Source organism: Dasypus novemcinctus, chromosome 6, assembly GCF_030445035.2.
Source record: "Dasypus novemcinctus isolate mDasNov1 chromosome 6, mDasNov1.1.hap2, whole genome shotgun sequence".
NCBI lineage: Eukaryota > Metazoa > Chordata > Mammalia > Cingulata > Dasypodidae > Dasypus > Dasypus novemcinctus.
This window is the reverse complement of record NC_080678.1, coordinates 31,512,794-31,535,944: the sequence shown is the minus strand read 5'-3', so window position 1 is coordinate 31,535,944 and position 23,151 is coordinate 31,512,794. Positions and strand designations below refer to the sequence as shown.

Sequence of the window (23,151 nt, the reverse complement as noted above, 5' to 3'; positions counted from 1 at the left end):
GGTTCCTTCACCCCATAGGCTTCCAGGCACTGGCATCAGGACTTGCCCTTGAAAACACTATTAGGGGGAAATGGACTTGGCCCAGTGGTTAGGGCATCCGTCTACCATATGGGAGGTCTGTGGTTCAAGCCCCGGGCCTCCTTGACCCGTGTGGAGCTGGCCCACGCGCAATGCTGATGCGCGCAAGGAGTGCCGTGCCACGCAGGGGTGCCCCCCACGTGGGGGAGCCCCACGCGCGGGGAGTGCACCCGTGGGGAGAGCCGCCCAGCCCGAAAGAGGGTGCAGCCTGCCCAGGAATGGCACCGCCCACACTTCCTGTGCTGCTGAAAACAACAGAAGCGGACAAAGAAACAAGATGCAGCGAATGGACACAGAACAGACAACAGGGAGAGGGGGGAATTAAATAAATAAATAAATCTTTAAAAAAAACAAAAAAACAAATTATGTTAAAAAAAAAGGAAAACACTATTAGGGTGGCCCTTTCACCAGGGTCATCTTTTGCTGTACTTTCCCCCTGAAATACTCTTCCCCACCACGTTAATTTTACAATATTCCACTCACCCTTCTCCATTTTCCCTTGCAGAACCACTGACATTTTATTTTAAAGCAGGATGGCAGTTAATACAAATGAATCTCTAATTTGTCGCACTCACAGGCAGTATGTGAGCAGGAAACTAGCGTTTTATCCTTTCGTGGGGGAGCTTTTTGGCATTGTCTGATACTCAGGTCTAAGAAGTTAAAGGTTGGCTTTGCAGAATTTGCAGAATTTGCTTTGCATCCTAGCAGCTCCCATTGCCAAAGGAGACTCTAATTGTCTTGGTTTTTAATAATAATAATTATAGTACAAAGACGTTAATTGCAGCATCGTTTATAATGGCAAAAACTTAGGAAAGAACCCAAATGTCCTCCAAAAATTTTGTCTAAATAATCCCAGGAGCTTCAATATTATGGAATGCCATGGGAGACTTAAAAGAAATAAGATGGAAGATAGTCCTATATGTACTTAGAAAGATGTCTAAGATATAGTTTTAAACTTTGAAAAAGACAAGTAGAAGAACAATACCTTCAAGTAGAAAACTACATATAAAAACAACCTTCCCAATTAATTTTATATATTTTCTCCTGGCACAATTATTCACTTGCAAATGCAAAAAAATGTTTGGAAGCATGCTCAACAAACAAATGACAGTCGTATAGGAAAGGGGGCAGGATTAGGGGTGATGATCTAAACTGATCTTTTAAATATATAAAACAGATGCACATGCTTCTTTTTTAATTGATTTTTAAATGAAGAGCCAAATCTTTTTCTATGGCAGCATTTTGGTGACTACATTAAACACTGAATTTCTGCTTATTCGGTATCACTGAATCAATACACAGTCAAGTGCTATCTGGGGTGGGGGCTGGAGGACCATTAAGAAATCCAGAGGGTTCTTTTTCAATTTCACCTACACTTTACCTCTTGATAACTTCTGAGACGCTCTGCTCTGGACAGTGCAGATGGGAATTCAGTCGTGTGGGGCCTTCTTTGATGACTTCAGGCCTCTGTCTCAGCTAATCATCTTCTAGTTACTAATGCAAAAGGTGTAGTTTAGACGATATGCTGACTGATAGGGCTTCCTATGGACCCTGTTATCCCATAGGCCCGCAAGGGGTGGTCATGCCTCCACCTGTGAGCAGCTTACTTCTGGGAACAGAGCTTTTATCAAACCTGCTGATGGCTGGTGTTTACCATACACTTTCTTTACACAAGCTTACACACCAATGCAGATGCTTTTCTGCAAAAAGTCTGAATGGGGCAGATGAAACCAGCAGATGTGACAATTTAACAAAATTCTTTTGGGCCAGATACTATCATGTAATATACCCACTGATAAGGTTGATCCCTACCGTAGGAGGTAGTGTTTTTTATTTTGTCTAAAGGATATGGTTAGGATTACTAAACATAACAGCAGCATTGGCAAGCACTTATAAACCTGGAAACTTACAAATGATTCATATTTTTTTGTGGGAGGTACCAGGTATTGAACCCCAGACCTCGCATATGGGAAGGAGGCACTCAACCACTGAGCTATACCTGCTCCCGCACAGTTTTCATTGAAATTATAATTTTATCTCTATAGGGCATGAATGATACATCCTTTAGGATGTATCAGGATTTATTTGGATTTCACTCTTGAGTTTTTCTGAAGAAAAGAGACATCTATTTATGAGTACTTTAAAAATGTATGTGTGTATATGCATATATACTTATATATTACCAAACTGATAAGTGAGGGGGTCATGGGTTTTCACGTAGCCTTCTTCTGGCAATCTGAGTAGTATCTGGAAAACCTTTTGACTCCTCTGTGCTTCAGCTTCCTCTCATCAATACCAAAGAAAAGAATAATATAACTTCCTTGACTGATTGAGTTGGTAAAAAAAAAAAAAAAAAAAAAAATCAATTCTGAGATTAGCTTGAGGTGTTTTCAATACCTTTTACAATGTCTAAACATGCCAGTACATATAAGTAATAAAATTCCTATCTTTGGCATTCCATCACCATTAAGTTTAGGTTATTTCATCAACAATTTTCATTTTACCCCAAACTAGATACTGAAAAACTCACTGACCCATTGCCATAAAAGTTGTTTGTATTTTCCTCAGATTTTGTTTTATAGAACAAATAAATCACAATTTATTCACTACAAATGGCATGATAAATGAGCAGAGGCATTGTCAATACAACAAGCGTCCTGAGGAAGTTCTCTACCTCTACCTTCATTTCTATCTTCTTCCCTCTCCCTGCTTCCCTCTGTCTCTCCTTCTTTCCTTCCTTTCTAACTTTTTTATATCAGAATTCCCAAATATGTACAAGTGGCATAAATAGCATAATAACCCCCTATATCCCCATTAACCCATTTTTAAAAATTATCAGTTGGTATCCCGTTTATGACATTTGAAAACAAATCTTACCCATCATGTATCTCTAACAGATAAGGCTTCTGTTTAGCCTAACCAATTATATCATTATCATTTCTAAATCTACAATTCCTTTATATCCACCTAATAACCAGAACACGTTCAATTACCCCCAATGTCTCAAAATGTCTATTTTAAAATATTTTAGTTTAAAAGAAGTTTTAGATTACAGAAAAGTAGCATAGAAATATAGTGGATTCCCATATACCCCCTCCCCCGCTCACATTTTCCCCTATTAATAGCATCTTACTTGAACATGATACATATTTGTTACAATTTTTGAACAAATATTGAAGCACTGTCTTTTTAAAGATTATAAAAAGGCCCACAAATATGATTTTTTTGGTCAATAAACATCAGTTACATTCACAGAACAGTCATGAAATGTTTTCCATATTACGGTATTTCTTAAATAATATGGCGCATGCTCCATGATATAGAACATTAAACAGAAAACTTTAGAATCAAATTCTATGTTTATAAACATCAGAATGTATGTCTAATTCTATCAAGAGTGGATATAGAAAGAAATTGAATTACATTCCTATTAACACTTGTATACTCTTGAGAAGCTAATGAGCTTGTTTTCTGAGTTTAGGTTCCTCATCTATAAAACAGGAAATGCACATGTGAAATATCTATTTGGCTTCCCTCCCTGGAATGCAGGGAGGGTAAAAAGTAGACACATATTTAAATAATTCAGAAATAAAGTATTAAAAAATTAAAAATATATATATTTTATCCTCATCATCCTCTTCTTCATCTAACGAACCAATCTCATTTTTATCTTTACGTGAAACTGGAGTTTTATTTTCAGATGAAACTTGAACTATTAATGTAAAGTTGTGTTGTATTATTAAAATGAATAAAAGCAAATAAATTGTGCCATAATGAAAGAAGCCTCATCTCTGAGCAGAAGGAAGTCTTTAAGCATAACCCATACTGAAAAGTAGCCAAGTTGGCCTTGCAAGGCCACTGCTTCTGGATACTTACCCAGTGCTATTGAGGTAACTCTGCCCAAAGCTACAATCCTTGGAGAGGGAGGAAGGATTGAACCAAAATGCTGGCAGGCATTGACCATTGCTGTGTCGCTCATAACCATAGTCACTGTTGGGCAAAGAACCAAGAGAAACATTTCAGAAGGTGGCAAAATTACTGAGGGCAATTCCATGTTAGTCCACAGCCAAATTCTACTCCAATAAATTAACCAAAAAAAAAAAAACAAAACAAAACAGGTATTCAGTGAACCAATGCCTTCCCAAATGGAACCATTATTTTTCACAGAATACCTATTCACAACTAAAAAATACTCTGCAGATCTCAGTTTGGGAAATGCAGACTTAGGGCTACAGAAAAGGCTATGTAGAGATGAAAGCTCAATACCCAATAATTCAAACTAAACACCGTCAAGCTGAGAGAGTGGATTGTTTTCTCAGTAGGAGAATGCACAATACTGGCTGTTGTTGGGCCCAGAGAAAGCTGTAGTCAAAAGAGGCAGTGGTAGAAGGCCAACCCTAGGTATAAACTTCAGCCCAGGGTCCAACAGTGACCCTGGAGGGCACAGACCTTCCTCTTTACTGGTGGTGTCTTTGGTATGCTCTTCCAAGACATCTGGATCTACCAAGAAGAGCTGAGCCAGGTCTCTCTGTGAACATGCCATATGCTTCAAAGTCACAGCAGGAAAGGAAATGTCCTTCAGGAGTATCTCCAGCATTCCCCCAAGGACACATTTTATGCTAGGCAGTTGGCTCTGCCAATTGAGATTAACTGCTTTAAATCCTCTCTCTACTTTGGAAATAGTCAAAGACTTCTCTCTTGGGCTCCCTCATTCTTGCCTCCAGGAGCCTCTCAGTGGCCTGATATTCCTGGCTCCCAGAGGATGAACTAGGGCACTGAGTTGGACAACAAATTGCACCTCCACATGCACAGACAAATTGCAGGCAGCAATCAGTAAGCATTAGCATGAATCAGCCCATCTGTGTAATGGAGGTACGATGCTGAAAACCAAGGGTTGGGAAGGGAAAAATAGGCTCAGCTAAGGGCATCAGTATTGACTTTGGGAATTGGATTACAAATGCTGGTGGATAACAAGCAAGGTTGTCTGGGGCACAGTCCGGGGGGAAGAGATGTCAAGAGGGAACATTCATTCACAAGTACCTTTCATTGGTAGAATCATTAAGCTTCAACTATTGGTAGCAACCCAAAAAGATCATGGTAAGCCTTCCAAATATTTTCAGAAATCATGAAGTTACAAAAATCCTATTTGACCAAAAAACCCTGACAATAGCCTCATTCATGATTTATTTCTCATTTATCAGAATGAATTGTAGCTAGTGGGATGAGTTACAGACCCCAACCACAAATAAATCCAAGAATTGGGTCAAGACTGAGGGAAACGTAGAATGAGGAAAAGGAGAAACTTAATTGCTTTTCTTACTTTGGTTTCCTTCACTTGACTATGTATTTATAGACTGGCTTAAGGAAGGAAATGTTTCCAGGAGAAATCAGGGACTTGAGACATCTCAGCTCATTTTTTCTCTTTGGTTTTCTATCACAGAATAAAGTTGCTCTCTAAAAAATGGCTGTGTGGTAAGGCCAAAGCTAAACTACTAATGGAAAATATTAAATTCCTTTATGAATCCTCCTGGAAAAAGGTAGATAAAAAGATAACCAAGGTTTCAGAAAGAGGGATATGATAAATGCCTTAAAAGCCCATGGAAAGTTTCCTCATGGATGTATTTCAGGGCATTAATCCTGAAGGGTAACACTAGTATATGATATTTTTGTCATTTTACTAAAAATACCAACTAAACAGAAGTCACATTTGGGAGGCCTCTGCAAAATTCCTTGTGCGCTTCAATGCAAGTGCAGCTCTGGTGCCCTTTGAGAACCTACAAGTCCTAAACAATTTGTCAAACTCACCTGAGCCCGGGACACTGGCCTAGCACGAGGCCTCAGATAACTATTTGCCTAACCAAAGTCACAAGAAGTACTCGCCAGCACTCTGAGTTTAGTTTAACTTCCAAATGTCTCTGTACTGCTCCAGTTTAGACTACCTTCATCCTGGCAAAAGGTGAAGCTCCTTTACCACTAGACTCACAGAGTCCTAAATTCGCAAAGCCAGTGAATCCATCCTTGCATTAACTCAGCAATGTCTTCCACATCTGGCAGGAATAGTCAGCTAACTACTTCTTGAAAACTTTCAGTGGCAGAAAAGTCACAGCTGTACAAGGCCACTCTTCCTTTGCAGGGGACTCTAATTTCTGCAAAGTTTTATCTTGAACACAAATAATCCAATTTCATGAAAAGTCAACTTGTTTTTCAGTGTTACCATCTCAAGCAACAAAGAGTAGATTTGGCCTCTTTTATCTTCCCGAGAGTCCTTCATATTTGTGAAGATAATTAAGAGTCATCTTCTAAATTTTAAAATCTAAAGCAAGTCCTGGATTTCCCATATACACATACATACCGAAAGTCGGTAATCCATGATGTCCCCAAGATATAATTTCACGAGAAAACAGGGCTTGTCACTTAGCTCTTTGTATGTTACTATTATTACAAATCAAAGTTTTCATGAAGGCCCTATGGATTTGATATACTGAATGACTCTTGGGATAACAGTGCAAGCTCACCAGTCAAAGTCAGCCTCTGTGCAGACACAGGGTTCAGATTCCATAGCTCCTGCATACTTTCCTTGCATACACTTTCGCTCTGATTTTCGTTTCTTATATATCCTTTTTGCTCCCATGATACACGCTTCCCCCTGTAAGGATACAGGAATCAAGCACAGTTGGACATACACCTTGGTCTTTCCCTGTCCTACATCAGGCTGGTTAAGAGTGATATTCTCAAAACTTAGTGTATTTTGGACTTTTCAGCCTGCTTTGTGCTAACGACATTTTCTTTTTGATCTCTAGAGTCCTATTACAGAATGTGATGATAAAGGCAATCCTAAAATTCATTGAGGGTATGCCAAAAAACATAACCAACTCCTTATGCATTCAGCAAAGTTTTGTTTGGCAAAGTGCTGGGCACAGTGCTAGGAGGGCCATGTAGGTAAGTAAAGTTCAGCCTATAACAAAGTATATTGCCTACAAATCTGCAGTAATTAAGTTCACTTCTCCAGTAACAAAATAGTTAAACATTTGGTCATTTATGACCATATGAAAGAAGAGCATTGCAAAGAAATATAAACATCCATCTTTTCCCAATTTATTATGCTCTGCCCACCCAGCTCTAGCTGGAACATAGATGATTTTATGTTCATCTATCAGGCAACTGAGAGAATGAAATTCAATGCTTCTCCACTAAATAAATAAAAGCTTTAGATATTACAATGCTTGTGCATCCCAGAGGGGGAAATGTCAGCAATGTAAATGAGTGATAATTTTATTGTTGAGCCTCTGAATAGATGAGGCTGGTTTCTAGATGATGCAGTTCCCACTATCAAACATGGCCCCTTTAGTGTACGTAAGGGACCAAGGCAGGATTTTGTTCAATCTACTATGAACTGTCTTTCTTGAGCAAACCCACTTTAACTGTTTCCTTAACACGTTTACATGTAAATGTATGACTTAGTCGACATTTAGGGCATATTATATTTCATTGCCTGGACACAGCAGAGGCCTATGGGATAACTTTTGCCTAGGGAAATCAAAGCAGAGACACTTTCAGCCAAGTATTTTGATAAGGGCCAAAGAGCTGAAAGCCCAGAATGAAGGACAGCTTTCTATTAAAATTTCTGTATTCTTGCACCACGAGTACCTTGGAAGGAGGCAAAAAGTGCTATAGAAAGCCAAGGAATAACAAAAGTAGGGAGAAATGATTTTTTTGGCCCTACTCAGCCAGCCTAATTTTGTTATTTTACATCTTTCTTTGCACTGCTAGTTAAAACTAAAGATTCTTTCCTCACCAGCACCCCCACCCTCTAACCATATGACATGCTCAGATAAATTATGTTCAGATATTAGTGCTGAGTTGGTATTTCATCTTGAGTTGTAAGTCTAAGCCAAGCACATCTGAATTTTATCTCATTATTTCCTAGCATAATAAAAACAGAAATTGCTTCACAACAAGCTATAAATGCTGATTTTGTTCACTCTGGTGGGAACACAAAATACATAAAGAACCTGGCCTAGAGAATCCCAATTCCTACACCTTTACGCTTGCTTTCTCCTAAACAACCCTCATGCCTCCCACTCCAGGCTCAACCCCAGCTCTCTTCTGCCTACCTGGCTGTGCAGCTGCCAGGGTCTATAGTCCTCCTCAGCACACCTTCTATCGAAAATGGACTTGTAGTCCACTTTGACCAGCTGCCATTCAGAGCGGTGGCTGAAGTGTCCAAATACTCTACAGGGCCCATGGTGATAAACATAATTACAATAATGACATACCAAGAGTAATAACAATAGCTAACATTTGCTGAGTGTTTACTGTGATCCAAGTAAGCAGCTTAGCATCAGTTAACTCCCAAAACACACTGATAAGGCGGGCGCTATTATTGGCTCCACTTCACAGATGGAGAAGTTGAGGCTCAAAGAGTTTTGGTAACACACAAAAACCAAGATCAAGTCACTAATTACGGATAGAGTCAGAAGCCAAGCAACTTGACTCAAGTTGCCATTTCTACATACTGTACAAGAATGAGGAGAAAAAATATATAAAATGCTGCATTCTACGTGGTCCAATATTCCACTTCTGGGCTCCACTGTTAATGTACATGATTCCCATGCTGGTTTACCTTTCCACTAGCTCCTGGCAACACTGCCAAGTGGTTTTAGTCGTTTCCTAGACTTTGAATTCTACTCTCTTTATTCAGAAAAGACTCAAGTCGTTAATGAAGTGTTTGAGTCATAGGTGTGGATAAAGGACACAAAGAATCCCTTTCAGCCAGCTCTTTATTTAATCTGTGCTTCGCAGTTAAAAAACTGGATAAAGCCAAATTCTGGAATAAATTGCTAAATAGCTATGTTTATCATCAGGCAAACAGATAGCAACTGGGTGAACGAAGTTTCTGTTGTGGTGGTAGCTGTTATTTTCTCCCATTTAAAAAGTATGTGTGTGGGGGGAGGAATGAAAGAAAATGTATTATCAACTGTGATTTTGAAATTTCCATTGGTGACAGGTTCAACTACTATAAAACCTACCCTCTCTGTTTTCTGTGTACAATTTTCCAAGGAAAGGAAAAAAAATCACAGTTTGATTTTTCAAATACAAGGGCCATATTTGGAAACTCACAGGCAGCTGAGTCATTAATCAAGTCTTTCACAAATTAATGATCATCACTTTCCAGACAATAGCGAGTATAAATGCAATTTCACAAGGAAAGATTATTCTTTTGGATGTCCTAATATGCCTCAAAATTGAGTTAGGTAAAGAAGCAGGAAAAAATAAAATCCTATGTGGCTTTGATTAAGCTCTACAGTTCCACCTTAAAGTGAAATCATTCTTATATGCCCAGGATTTTCTCTATGTTCAGTGTGTTTATTATTAAGGTTTAAAATTTATAGCTTTATTTTGTATTAAAATAATCACTTCTAATTTCTCTAAGTCAATTTAGTACAGGAAGAAAAGGGCTTTGCCCTTGTACTACCAGTCCTCTGTCTGGGTCTTCTAAAAACTAGCAAAGAGACATGAAAATAGCTGCCCACATTTTCCCTCTTTGCTGGGAAATCTTGCAGTCAGATGCATGACTTTGCTAACAACAAATCTAACAGCAGCAAATAGAATGGTCTGAGGTACAAAACATCTTTCTGGATTTTCACTGTCTTGTAAGACTAGAACACATCATAGATTTCCACTTACGTCATGATTAGAGTCTCTTCCCCAGGCTCACCCAGAACCCCATCCACAAAAAGTGGAATAGATGTGAAACTATATTTGCTCCAAGATCTCCCTTCATCAAAACTCAACCTAATGACAGAAAAAATAACAGTCATTGGATTTCAAAAGAAAAACATCCCTTCAAAGGAAAGACACTATCAAATGGAGAGAACACATTTTAAACCATTGGAGCATTGTTAAGACTTTCATATAAATAAATGTTCTTAATTATATCCGAAGGTAGAGATACAGTTAGCCAAGCAATTTGGGACCCAGGTGTGTTAAAGCATCAATACGGGGACAGTTCAATGAAATGGAAATAATAATAAGCCATTGAAAGAATTTTAATATTTGGATATTTTATTAGATCTCAGATTTCGAAGTGACCCTCTCTAAAATGGTACTGCAATCTAGTAGGAAGTTTTATAGGTGATCCGAAGAGTAATGGCCTTAAGAGACTTACTTAGATGAACTTCCTTCTTATATTGCTATAAAACTTGTTTGGCATCATTGAATAAAGGGTGCAGGACTGGCTCCTGAGAGCAAGAGGAAAGACATCTATAATTCTGATGATCACGGAACTCTGCCTTTTCCTTTGGATGCCTTCCCCCCAAGCTACTCTTTTTTCTTTTGCTGCTGCATTCCACTTTCACAACTGAAGTCATGATGCTCTAGTTGCAGCTTTGCCATTGTCACCAAAGTAACTAACAATGGAAGGTCAACCAGAATTTGATTTTGAAGAAGCTAGCACGTGGACGGACCCATTTCCAAAAACTAGTTGAAGGAGCCTATTGAAAACTCCTCTGTAAGGCAGGCCTCACTGTCCATCAGTGAAAGACCTACATTGAGAGTGCAGAATGTCATCCAAAAGAAGAAGTTAAGGAAGCAGGATCAGGAGAAATGTATTATAAGAAGTATCAGAGACTGTTCATCTCTGTGCAGAATGCACAGAATGATTGCAAATATTAAATTCCATGAGATGTTATTTGGTAAAAGTGACTGTAACAAGTTAAGCTACTCAGAGACTTCAAATGACAGTGAATATCATTTTAGCCATGATTTTGCTGGGACAACATAGCAGTGGGGAGGGAATTGCCACAGTTGAAAACCATAATGTTATTCCTCTCCAAAGAGGAATTTTCATTTTCATTTTCATTTGTTTTTCATCTTTTTTCCCCTTCCTTCTATTCTTCTTTCCTCCCATTCTTCCTTCCTTCTCTTCCCCCTCCCTCCCTCTCCATCTCTCTGTCTCTCTTCTTTTGTGAAACTGCAGGTGACAATCTTATTTTAACAGAGCAAATGTGTAAATTATATTCTAGTAAACCTTGACATTTCACAAGCGACACAATCACAATCTGTCTGCTAAATGGCCTGACTCCTAGATTGGTCCTAGCAGTGAAGAACCATCGGATGCAAGTCTTACAGAGAGCTGGAACCATTACCAGAGATGTCGAATTGGGAGAGACGTGTGTTTCATAGCAACCAGGACTCCACCTTGATCGAGGTACAACACACTGTGCTCTTCTTCAAAGATCTAGAAGAGGAAATCATGCATATCCACAGACACACATACACACACAGAGCTTTCAGAGAATTAGTTTTCATATGAGGAGAAAAATCCCTCCCATGATAGAAATTGGTTTCCCTAAACCTTTGGGAAAACACAGTTATAGAATAATGCTTCCCTAAATGGGGTGCATGTACCAGTGCTGCTACACAAAATGATTTTAGTTGTACCATTAAAGAAATTTTTTTAAATGGTGGTTGTAATTTTTTGTGCATATGCTCCTCTTTTTAATGTAAATTCCCATTTCAGAGGATAACTGTTATGTATTTTTAGATAGAAGGCACCTTAGAGGTAATTTATTCCAATACTCTCAGTTTTATAGATAAGAAAACTAAGGTTGAGAGAGATGTGGTGACTTGCCTAAGACCATCCAGACAGTAACTGAGGCAGCTGGGGCTTGTACCAGTACAGTGCCCTTTTCAGGTCTAATTATTTTGTGGTTTCCAAGTACTATTAAAGAAAGGTGTTCTTGTTTGAATCAAAGATGCTCCAAGTCATAAGAAAGTTCTGATCAAAATTTGGGGCACATGTGTCCTTAAGTCTTTCTCTAAACATGGAAAACTCAATTTGAAGTCAAATGGAGACAGTTTGAAAGCAATCTCTAAATCATCCTCATAAAATTTCTCATCATCACACTGCTAGTACAGCCTTGTCCAGAGTAACATCCCAGACATAATATTTTTCCTTTGTGCTTTGTATGCCCAGGATGCACCCCAGGATCACAGAAGTCTAGACATCTGGGTTGCTCTGCCTTGTATGGGGATGTTTGGAGGGGAAAAGTGGATCCTGCCCATCTGCTCTCTGGGGAAAGCTTCCTTAGAATAGATAGTACTTGTTCCTACATACATCCGAGATCAACTGCTCTCTTAAGCAGATTTCTTTCCTGCCCTGCTCCCCTCAAAACATGAGAATCCCACGAAGGATCTACAAAGGGCCTGAATCCTGGAAATGAAAACTGGACAATAACACAGGACATCTCTATCTAAAATTTAGAATGTTCTGGCTGCTAGGTGTGATTACCCGTGCATTAGATTTCAATTTATGGTACTACCTATTGTATGATAATGAAATGTCAGTGGGTTATTAAAACATATTTATTGAAGCATACCAACTACGCATCAGGCACATATCTTGTTAGGATTGCTAAACCTCATTAAATGTCTGTTTATAAACCATGGGTATCTAATTATCATTCAGAAGAAAGACATGAGGCATTTAGGCTAAACACATTGGTTTAAAATGATTCCATTTCTACTTTCTCTAACATATGTATGCTGATTGTTATTACTCTATCTTTTACACATGAGGTTTAAACATCTCAGAACTCCACCTGGGTAATGGCTATTTCTATATCACTGCCTTCTTCTCTATTTTGATGTCAAGGCACAGGGAATCTATGGAGGCAACTCAGTGTCAGGTATATAATTCACCCTTCAGGTTTCTTGTGCCCTATGTAATAAACCCATTGGGCTTCTGGTTTTCTTTTTGAGGGAAGAATTCAGTCAGACTTAATTTGATTTAATTGTCACTTCCAAACTTTCTTACATATAGGCTCTTAATAAGGGACAACTTTATTTAAAAAAAATAAGACTGTGTAAGTATTTGCTGAATTCAAATACTTGTTTAATTCTCCACAGAAAGGAAACCAAACACATCTACAGGCTTTAGCATTGATGGGGAGTTGCCAAATAATATGCCAGGCTTGAACCAAGTTGGACAAATTTTCTGCCACTTAAACTGCAGTGATTTGGCCTGTTACTTTCTTACCTGCCTCCACGTGTTCCCTGCATCTGATGAGACAAACATGCTGATGTCGCTGTCTGACAATTCAGAACCTATGTTACCTAGGAAGAACATATGACCATCACTGAAGGAACTTTCTATAAAAGCTAAAAGTGGACTGCACCGGCAGTGTGCATTGTCTGAAAAGGGTTTAGATTGCAAACATTATATCTAAGCAGGGGGTTGTAGCACACTTGCTTCAGGGTCAGAGATTTAGGTGCCTTTCAAAAATATCTTTGGCTTGCTCATTAAGTTCAAAGCACAGATATCTAACTTCTTAAAATAAACACCATAGTCAACAGTAAAGCAAACTAGACTAGCTTCTTACCTGAAGCCACTATGATGCTAGGAGCTGTGTCTCGACTGGCAATGATCCCTGATGTGTAGGGATTCTCAGAAACCTTTAGGTGAAGGTGTAGGGAGCAATATGGCTGAGAAGAGGAGAAATGAATGTCATAAAAAGACATAATCTAAAAATTCCAGATTCAGACCATCCCCTTCTTCCATGCAACTATCCCATCTTATCTACCCTTCCATCCCCTCATCCAGCCATCTAGCCACCCATTTTCCATTCCACAAACATTTGGTGTCCAGAATGTGTAAGAGAGCTGCCAGGTAGGTGAAGGAGAGAACACCTTCATCTTAGGTCTAGTATATTGACTTAATTGCCATTCTGCCAATCAACAAACATTTTACTACCTTATGTATAAAACATTGGGTGTAGCTTATGGAAGAGTTGCACTGACAAAAATCAGGTCTCAGCCATTAAAGAGCTCACAATTAAGTAGAGGACATGGGATATTTCTATTGATTGTCATAAAAAAGAGACTATTTTAACAGCATAGCATCAGTGCTGAAAAATATTATGAGATTCTAGAAGGTAAAGAGACTATGTCCAACTTTGAATCAGGGAAGGCTTCAAGGAGAAAATGGTGCCTGTGCCAAGAATGAATAAAATATGAACTGCAGGTAGGATGTTTGAGAGGATAAAGGGCATTTCAGACCTGCAGAAAACGAAGAGCAAAGAAAAACAAGCAGAGGAGCTGAGCAGTACAGTTGGTGACCAGGTAAGACTGAGGAGGAGAAACATCTGATAAGGTCAGGAATGAAGGCTAGGCCAGGCTGGGATGGCTACGAAGAATTCACTTGGCCTCTCTGAGTCACTCCACATTTTGAGATCTTGGTTTCAGTTGTACAGAGGAAGCTGTGTGACATGTAAAAATTGTCCTAAATTTCCACCAAACAATCAACATGGTGTCTGCAGCTGGATATTATCACCATCAGTATTATTCAACATTAAAATTTTTCATATTTTTAGACAAAATGAACTAGTAATAACATTTTATATTAAAATTTAAGGGACTTGTTTATCTGTGTTTAAAAAATTCAAATTGTCTGAGACAGCAATGGTTTTCAAAACAGGTAACACATCTTAAAAGATTTTTATTTAAAATAGTCCTTGTGCTGAGTTGTCAAAACATATAAGTTTGTGTTTGAACCCACATTTCTCTTCATCTCTCAGGAAGATTACTTTCTAATCTTATCGACTTGGATTCTAAGAATCACCAATCATCTCTCTTATTATTTTTATTCTACTGTGTAAGTCTCAGCCAGCAGGCATGCACTGAGAGATCTACAGAGATCCAATGATTACATTTATATGGGATAGAGTAAATGGCAAACTAAAAATGAAACTTGGGAATAAAAGCAGCCAAAACACTGGTGAAATAAAATAGTGCATCACATTAGGGTCTTTTCCTCACTGCCAACAGAGAGAGTAAAACTCTCTTGAAATAATAATAGTAATAAAGGACTGGTTTTGCATGAAAATTTCAGATAAATCTTTCAAAAAAGGAATTTTCACTTTAAAATGTTCTCTAAAGGTAAGGAAGACAGCTCCTAGAAGGAAAGCGGTCATACTCAAACACAGCTTCTTTTTGTCCAAGAGGAAGGCTAGAACCAGCTGCTGTTTTATGTTGCAGTCTCAGAACATCGCTACAGACTGCTCAGAGAGAAAAGCAGAGGCACCAAACCATTTCTTCAGCAAAGTTTTCCTGACAAATCCAGGCTATCAGTATCTGCCCTCCTCTGATCAACTGCAATTCATTTTACAGAATGCATAATCTCGTATTATCTATTTCAGATATATGCAGTTTTATTCCTCTCAGAGGTACACTCTACAAAGAAAGAGAATGCAAATACTATTTTTGCATATTCCCGGGAACCTAGTATAGAATCAAAAAGAGACAGTCAAAAAACACTTGCAGTTTCATGTAACATTTTTGTTGTTGTTGTTAGGAAATGAAACACCTACTTTACTATTCTGCTCAGACCAATGCCAGAAGTAGAAGGACTCAATTATCAACTACATAATCAGAATAATGTGGGCACTCCCACAGCATTCTCAAGACGTGCATCACCACCTGGGTGTTACCCATGGACCTACGGACTTATTGGAAAGCCTTCTGCACCACCCAATACAGAAAGACATCCTTGGTCAAGAGTGCTCCCAGCTGGCAATCCTGAGCCAGCTGCTTGCCACAGAGACTTTACCACCAAGCAGTCTGGAAGATTTTGAAGCTCAGTTGCCACCTGACCCAAGGATTATCTGGTATGTAGCACTTGCCCTTAAAAAGGAAAGAAGAGGTTTTCAATTGGCTAGCTCAACACTGCTCTGTTGCCATGGCTTTCAGAGGCCCGAGATAAATTAATTTGAAAAGAAAAGACACCAGTTCGTGCAGTAACAGCATTAGGAATGATCTTTTTGGTGCACTTTTTCCTCTGCTCTCACATTTGTAGTACTGGATTGCCCCCAGCTGGTACAAGGAAAATATTCTTTGGCTTTTTTCTCTCTTTCATTTCTTCAAGGATGTTATATAGTCTAACACATACATTTGAACAAATATTTCACTGATTCATCTTCACTTTTTTAACTTAATCTTCTTTACCTGACCAGTTCTGTCAAGGTTAAGTTTAAGTGACCAGAAATTAATAGAGTGGTGTATTTAAAAAGGCTATCAAGCCACTGCAAGCTCCTGGAAGACATAAGCCAGGGCTCTTATTCTTCTACACAGTTTGTCCAGGCACAGGGCAAGCTGAAGGCCTCTTCTTCCTTCCTTCTTCCTGTCTTCTCTTCTCCCATTTGCAAATATGCACTAAGTATCATCGAATACTAATAGTTATAACGGTTGCTTTGATCTTTCCAGAGTTACCCCCAACTCAAGGAATCCACGCACAGCCTGTCCCAAAGGCATTTCACTACTGTCTTTCCCTTTTCCCCATTCAGAAGATATAGTACAAATACCAAACCACTAATGACCTTGCAGCTGGTTTATAAATAAAGGAGGGGCCAGCACATGCTTTGAAGTTGCCCTTTTGGTCCTTGGTCACACAGAGTTACAGAGCATGCTATAGTATCGACTGATCAATTCCAGGAACAACTAGATCCTTAAGTCTTTAATCTTTTCAGGTTCAGGTATGAAGTTTGAGAATACCATGCAAATTAAAGACCCTCTCCCAAGAAAAAGCACACAAAGGCAAGATTTGCATTTAATTTCAGGGAGTTCACAAATCCCTCCATCCCACCAAAGGACCTCTAGATCCTAAGTGGCTTTCTCTTGCCTCATTCTTTTAACTCTTATTTTACCCAACAAAATGTTTTAGCCATTGCAAGTCCTTCTTCTATTGAATTTAAATGATCCATTAACTAGACTCTGTGTTCCTAGAACTGTGGATGGAACTGGGGAAGAATAAATGTCCCCATCTTTGAAGTTAATCAACTTTTAAAGAACTGCCAGATTATTTGAGGGTCATCTAGCTTCACATACCATTCCCCCACCCCAACATCTGTAACAACAGCCTTCCTATCGCATTTTTGCAACATCTTTATTCCTGCAGATCCTAATCTGAGTCTTATACTGAAAAGTCAGACCAGTATGTCCATAAATAACAAGATAGCAATTAAGTTTCCAAGTAGTATCACCAGCACCCCTCCCCCACTCCATTTCTGCTGTTTCTGACCCTGAATTAGAGCTACATACAGATGCATTAGCTCCTCAGTATAAGAGTCAATGTCAAAGGAGTGGGAGACCCCTGGACCAATGCGCTGAGTATGGAACATTCAGCATCCCCCTCCAATCCAGCCTACACGTGAGTTACAGCCAGTGCATGGGACATGGAAAGCAGAGTCAGTAATCTCCTGGGGCACCCAGCTGCTTCACTCTGGTAGAAAATGCCAGCTGCATCAATAAAGATGTCGGGACTTCTCTTCACAAAACACTGTGCAATCCCTAGGGTTCTAAGAATTTGTCACAGGCTCAGCTCACCTCACATTTTACCTCTTGGGAGCCCAATCCTGAGGCTTTGGAAGCAGGTCGACCCTGACCTATAATACCCCATCTAATTGTACAAGGCAGTCTTCAGAGAAAAGAAATCCCAGCTGAGCCCTCCAGACAATCAGTCTAAAAGTCCTAAAAATACAGCCCCAAATTACCCTGGATGTCTTATTTCTATAGAATACATTTTCCCAGGAACATTCCATCTGGGACTGTAATTCTGAACTTGTTCCACATTTGTAACAGCCCTGCTGGAAAATCTCTTTTCTAATCACTAGGCTGTACGTTCGGTGACACTGTCACTTTCCAAGTACTCACAATCTAAAATGACTTTTTATCTCCTCTCTGCCACCAGCTCCCAAGCCTAAAGAAGGTTTTTAACAACCCAGGTCTCCTGTAACTCAAAGATTTTCTTTCCTGTTTTGTTCCTTCACAGATTTTTAAAAGTGATCTTGGTTTTTCTTTCCCACTCTTCTATGTCATTTTCCCTTTTTCACCCTGCTGTCTGTTTTCTAAAGCACAGGTTGAAACTATATTGAGCAATACAGGTAATGAGGAAGGAGGGACTGAAGACTCCTGGGTACCATGCAGCTATATCTCATTAATTTCTATTTCCCCAATCTTAATGAGCCTTCTGATTTTGTTAACTTCGTGGTCAACCTGAGCCCAGGAGCTTCAAAAGGGAGACACTATGACAAGTATCTTTAGTGTGACTACTGTCAATGGGAAGAAAAGGTATCCACTCAAGTCCAAATGTGAAACACAAACAACACCAGTTGATGGAGCGCCTGCCCCAAACACGTCAACACCCACAGCTGCACATGTGCTGAGCACCCACCATGCAGCAGACAGGATTCTTGGAGTTGACCACACACTGGTCAGAAGAACAGCCATGGTCCCAATATTCATGGAGCTCACATTTTAGCAGGAGAAGATGGACAAGAAAGTGAAAAAAAAATGCATGTGAGGATTTCAAATAGTGAAAAGGGTTATGAAGAAAAAAGACCTGGGACAAGGACAACTACAGAGGACAGTCAAGGAAATCTTCTCAGAGGATGAGGTAATCCAGCAGGAATTTAACTGCCAAAAAAATCTAGATTGGGGGGAGGATATTTTAAGAGAAATAATGGTTAGGCACATAGGTCTTGCGGCATAAATTAGCACAATGAGCTGAAGGTATTGGGAAAGAAGGCTTCCCTCCTCCCCAGCTTGGGTTATGTGTAAGGAAGGAAGGGGAGAATCTACAGCAGGTGGGAAAAGTAGACAGGGGGCATATAATGTGGAGTTTTTTCAGCTATGAGAGACTCTATCTGATTTAGAAAGCCATTAGATGATTTAAGTAAGGGAGGGATTTGATCTGATTTTTTAAAAGCTCAAGTTGATTCCATTTCTATAAAATTTTAGAAAAGAGTAATCTAAGGAAAGCAGATCAGAGGTTATCTAGGGCTAGGAGTGTAGGTACTGACTGCAAAGAAGCACAAAGGAATTGTTTAGGCTGATGGAAATGTTCCATCTTGACTGTGGTAGACGTTACACGTGTCAAAATGCACTGAACTATACTCTTAAAATGGGTACCTTTTATGTTTAGTTTTTTCTCAATAAAGTTGATTTAAAAACAACAAGGTCACACTGGCTGCTATGAGGAGAATGGATTGCGAGGAGGTGGGAGGAGTAAGGACAGCAAGACCTGATACTGCAGGGCAGGAGCAAAATGATGATGGCTTGGATTCGGATGGTCCCAGGGAAGATAGGGAAGGAAGCTGATACTGAATTTACATTTTGGAGGTACAACGATAAAACATCCTTGACACAGGGATGGGAGCACAGCAGGGAACTTCTTGCTGAATACTTTGTGGAAGAGTCATTGCTAATGGTTCATTCATTATGCCAGATTGCCCATGGTTAATTCTCTCTTATAGGCACTTAATATCCAAAACACATGTGGGAACCAAGGTCCACATAAAGGTACTGGCACATCCCATGCATCTCTGACTAAATATCATGATGCTCCAACTTAGAAAAGCTAAATTGGGAAGGATGGTCCTATTTTTTTAAATGTCACTGAACTATAACTTGCATAGAATAGGCATTCAATAAATTTTTTTTTAAACCCTACATTTATTTACTCTGTCACTTGCTCTGCACTTACTGTAACAACTCCCCCACCCACCCCTGCTCCCACAAGTTGCCAGTTATCAGAATGAAAACTGAGTGGGAGGCTGAATTTTAGACAGCTTCCCTGATGCACAGTGACAACTGCGATATCCTCTGCAACTAATAAGGTCAAGCTATGACTGCTAGCATCTTCCTGAGTAGGAGGGTGACCTGCCTACAGCTGTGTGAGATGAACCTGCAAAGTGACTGTCCAGACTTCACCGGATGGAGTAAAGCAAGCTGAGCATGGAAAACATCAAAGTCAGAAATGTATAAAAAGTGTTACCAGTATGTAAGTGTATACCTACATATACATATGTGTATTACATACATACATGCATATATGAACATATATATGTGTGTATATATACATATACAGCAAACCCTTCTTACTGAAAATAGGAGGGCTCCCTTCCAGGTTTGCATACTAGTCTCTCCCTTTTCTGAATGTAAGCACAACTTTTGAATTGTTTTAAAGAAATTAACATTAAATTATACTTTGTCTTGCCATTCATCTCCTCCTCCCATGCTTCTCTATTTGCCCAGTATCTCGATCTGTGTGTCTAGAATGGGGCAGGCCCCAGAGCTACAAAGATGAGTAAAATGTAGCCCTACAATTTTTATTTACTAATCTAGTCTCCCCAAATAGACCACAAGCTCCTTGAAGACAAGGACAACCATTAATACCCTCTTGGACATCATCATATGGTCAAATATATAAACAAATTCCTGCTGATTTACTTTATGCACAAATGTAAGAAGGCTAAAGTAAAGACATACTTTATAGCAGGGATCAGCAAATGTTTTTTTGTAAAAGTGCAGATAATATAGATAATAAATATATTAGGCTTTGTAGACCATACAGCCTCTGTCATGACTACTAAACTCTGCTGTTGTAGCATGAAAGTAGCCATAGACAATAGATAAATGAAAAAGCCTGGATGCATTTCAATAAAAGTTATTTAGAAAAACAGGAGGTAAACCTTGCCCCACAGGCCACAGTCTACTAACCCCAGCTTTATATATGATTCCTAAGTGAATGTAACATATTATATAGTGTACCCATACAGATTTAGATCAGTGCCTGCTTTAGTTTTTTCAAGTTGTGTATTCCTCTAAAAATGAGCTTAAGCATCTCCATCAGAAAATGTACAGCTTACCAATCCTAGAGCTGAAACTTTGTATCATTTATTCAGGACAAAGTAAGGGTGTTGGGGACATATCCTTACCGTACCTGAAAAACGATCATATTTTTCCTGAAAATACTACTTGAGGTCCTCATCAGATACTAACTCATGTTATATATATATGTATATATTTTTCTCTCTTTGACCCATCTGAGAACTACTGAGACTCTTCAACACATTCTGCCTTCACACCTTTCCCTATCTCATTTTGTGCAAGAAGCCCCCAAACTACCTTCACCCTCTTGTTTAACATCCATTCCCAGCCCCTGCAGCATGGGGGCTTTCCACTCCAATATGAAAACTCACCAGCAAGCAGTGCACGGGCTCTCCCCTTAGATCTGTGTCTGGAGCCTGCAGCAAATGCCAGTCTCTGCCTTTGTTATATGTGATGAAAGTCTTCACTTGGTTGTCAATCTTCTTGTTAGCCAAGAACATTCCCTTTATCCCTGCTACCTGGGAAAAATTGACATGGCTGAAAAAATACATCAGTTTGAGAAGGGATATATTTGTTTACCATTAGCAAAAAAAACAAACTCAGCTGAGAGCACTTGTCAGGAGGAAAGAGAGGGTGAGGATGAGAGGATAGGAGATAACGATAGGTATAAGACTCTCTGGGCTGTGGACAGAAAGCAATATCAGTGCCCCTTATGATATGGGGGTCATAATACAAGTTTGATAGAGGCTTCTTACTTCCCCTATGGTAGGTTGGCAGTAGCCTGCAGTTGTCACAGGATAAACTCTGGTGCTTTCTATTTGGTTGCACAACAAATGCTAAATAAATGGGAGCTATTTTTATTTTTTAGTGAGTACTCAGTATCTTACCTAATTTACCTCATTTAATCCTTGTAACAGTACTCTTGGGAATCACTTATTCTATTTCACAGATAAGAAAACTGAGGTTAAGTGACTTGCCCAATGTCACACTGCCCGAGGTCCCTCAGATAGTAAGTGGCCGACCTAGGATTTTAATCCAGAAATCTATGAATCCACAGTCCATGCTTTTAACGACTGTCTAAATTATTGAGCTATTTGCAGGCTTGGCCAAATGGAAGCAGTCATTTAAAACTTCTGATTCAATTACCAGTACATTTTTTCTGTAAAAGAAAGCTCCATTAAGCCACCAAAATATACTGAACATAAGAGAACAGGTTTTAAACTAAAAGAAGCAGCAGTTTCCCTCAACTGTGAAATATTCCCCACTCCCTTCTCCAGAATCTTTGTCCCCACCATAAATAGTTGTTATTATTTTACTCTGAAAATAAGATCGCTTCTGCTATTCTCTACATTAGGAAAAAGGTAACAATCGATAAGTTGTTAATATTGTGTTAAAACAAGTCAGTAACTGTGCATTGTATTTTTCAGGTGATTTCGTTTATCAGTTTTATGCATATTTGATCCTGCTTGAAATTATTACAACCCAGGAAAACTGGGGGATAGCTGAGAAAGGGACTGAAATGTGTTGACTCTTGTATTCCGGGACCACATATATTATATCCCATTTCTTCATGATCACCATAAGATATAGTTATCATTAGGCCATGTTTAGGGTGAGGACATGGAGACTTAGATGAACTTGCTTTCTGGAGCACACATAACAAGTAAGCAAACAAACCAGCAAGCATACTTGAATCTGGGTAACTTAACCCAGGTCCTTTATTTCATGATATGAAAATTCTTAAGGAGAAGACAAGTCACAGCTACCATCTTTTTAGTCCTTGTCACGTACCATGCACTGTGTCTCAAACCTTACAAACAAAACCTCCAATACTCACTAAAAACCTACCTAACAGTGTTCTCCCCAATCTATGGATAAGGAAACTGAGATATAGGTGAAATTTAATGCTTAAGGGCACAGAGAGTGGGAAGTCACACCTGAGTTAGTTCCAATACTCTTTCAACAAATACAGTTCTGCGTTTGTCAGCTCAAATAGGTTGGGTTTCAATCAATAAAACACATACATTCTGCCTTTGCTTTTGACATAGCCAGACCTCATTAGTTTGTACCTGCTGATTTGGCATCTGGGATCATTTAGAGTTGGGCCAACTTTGTACTCTTTTGGAACAGCAAGTTTGTTAACCAAATAAATGGTATAAATGGGTTTCAGGGAGGAATACTATGTACTACTTAGGAAAACAAGTCATATTTTGGGCAATTAACAGCAGCCAGAACAGTTTCTTGTAAATTGTTGATCTTCAACAAATGTGGAAGGTGTCGATGTCAGGACACTCTACCTCCCAACAGAGGTGTGTTCATTAGAAATAATATTTAGTTATTCACTTAGCAGCTCCATAAGGGCTTCTCACCAGGGAATCCCATATTTGTTTCGCATATGTTTGAGAAGCT

General features: G+C 39.2%; 1 protein-coding gene across 3 annotated transcripts in view; it reads right to left on the bottom strand.

Annotated features, from left to right (window-relative positions):
- SORCS1 (sortilin related VPS10 domain containing receptor 1) overlaps window positions 1–23,151 on the bottom strand; it is a 528,310-nt gene that overhangs the window by 88,151 nt on the left and 417,008 nt on the right. For all 3 annotated transcript variants that reach the window (XM_058298482.2, XM_071215682.1, XM_058298481.2), the window contains exons 10-17: window positions 21,114–21,260; window positions 13,461–13,563; window positions 13,118–13,194; window positions 11,226–11,317; window positions 9,766–9,873; window positions 8,193–8,310; window positions 6,594–6,724; window positions 3,955–4,068 (exon numbers count right to left, since the gene is read on the bottom strand). In XM_058298482.2, the coding sequence (XP_058154465.1) occupies window positions 3,955–4,068; window positions 6,594–6,724; window positions 8,193–8,310; window positions 9,766–9,873; window positions 11,226–11,317; window positions 13,118–13,194; window positions 13,461–13,563; window positions 21,114–21,260 (890 nt within the window). The remainder of the gene's footprint in view (window positions 1–3,954; window positions 4,069–6,593; window positions 6,725–8,192; window positions 8,311–9,765; window positions 9,874–11,225; window positions 11,318–13,117; window positions 13,195–13,460; window positions 13,564–21,113; window positions 21,261–23,151) is intronic.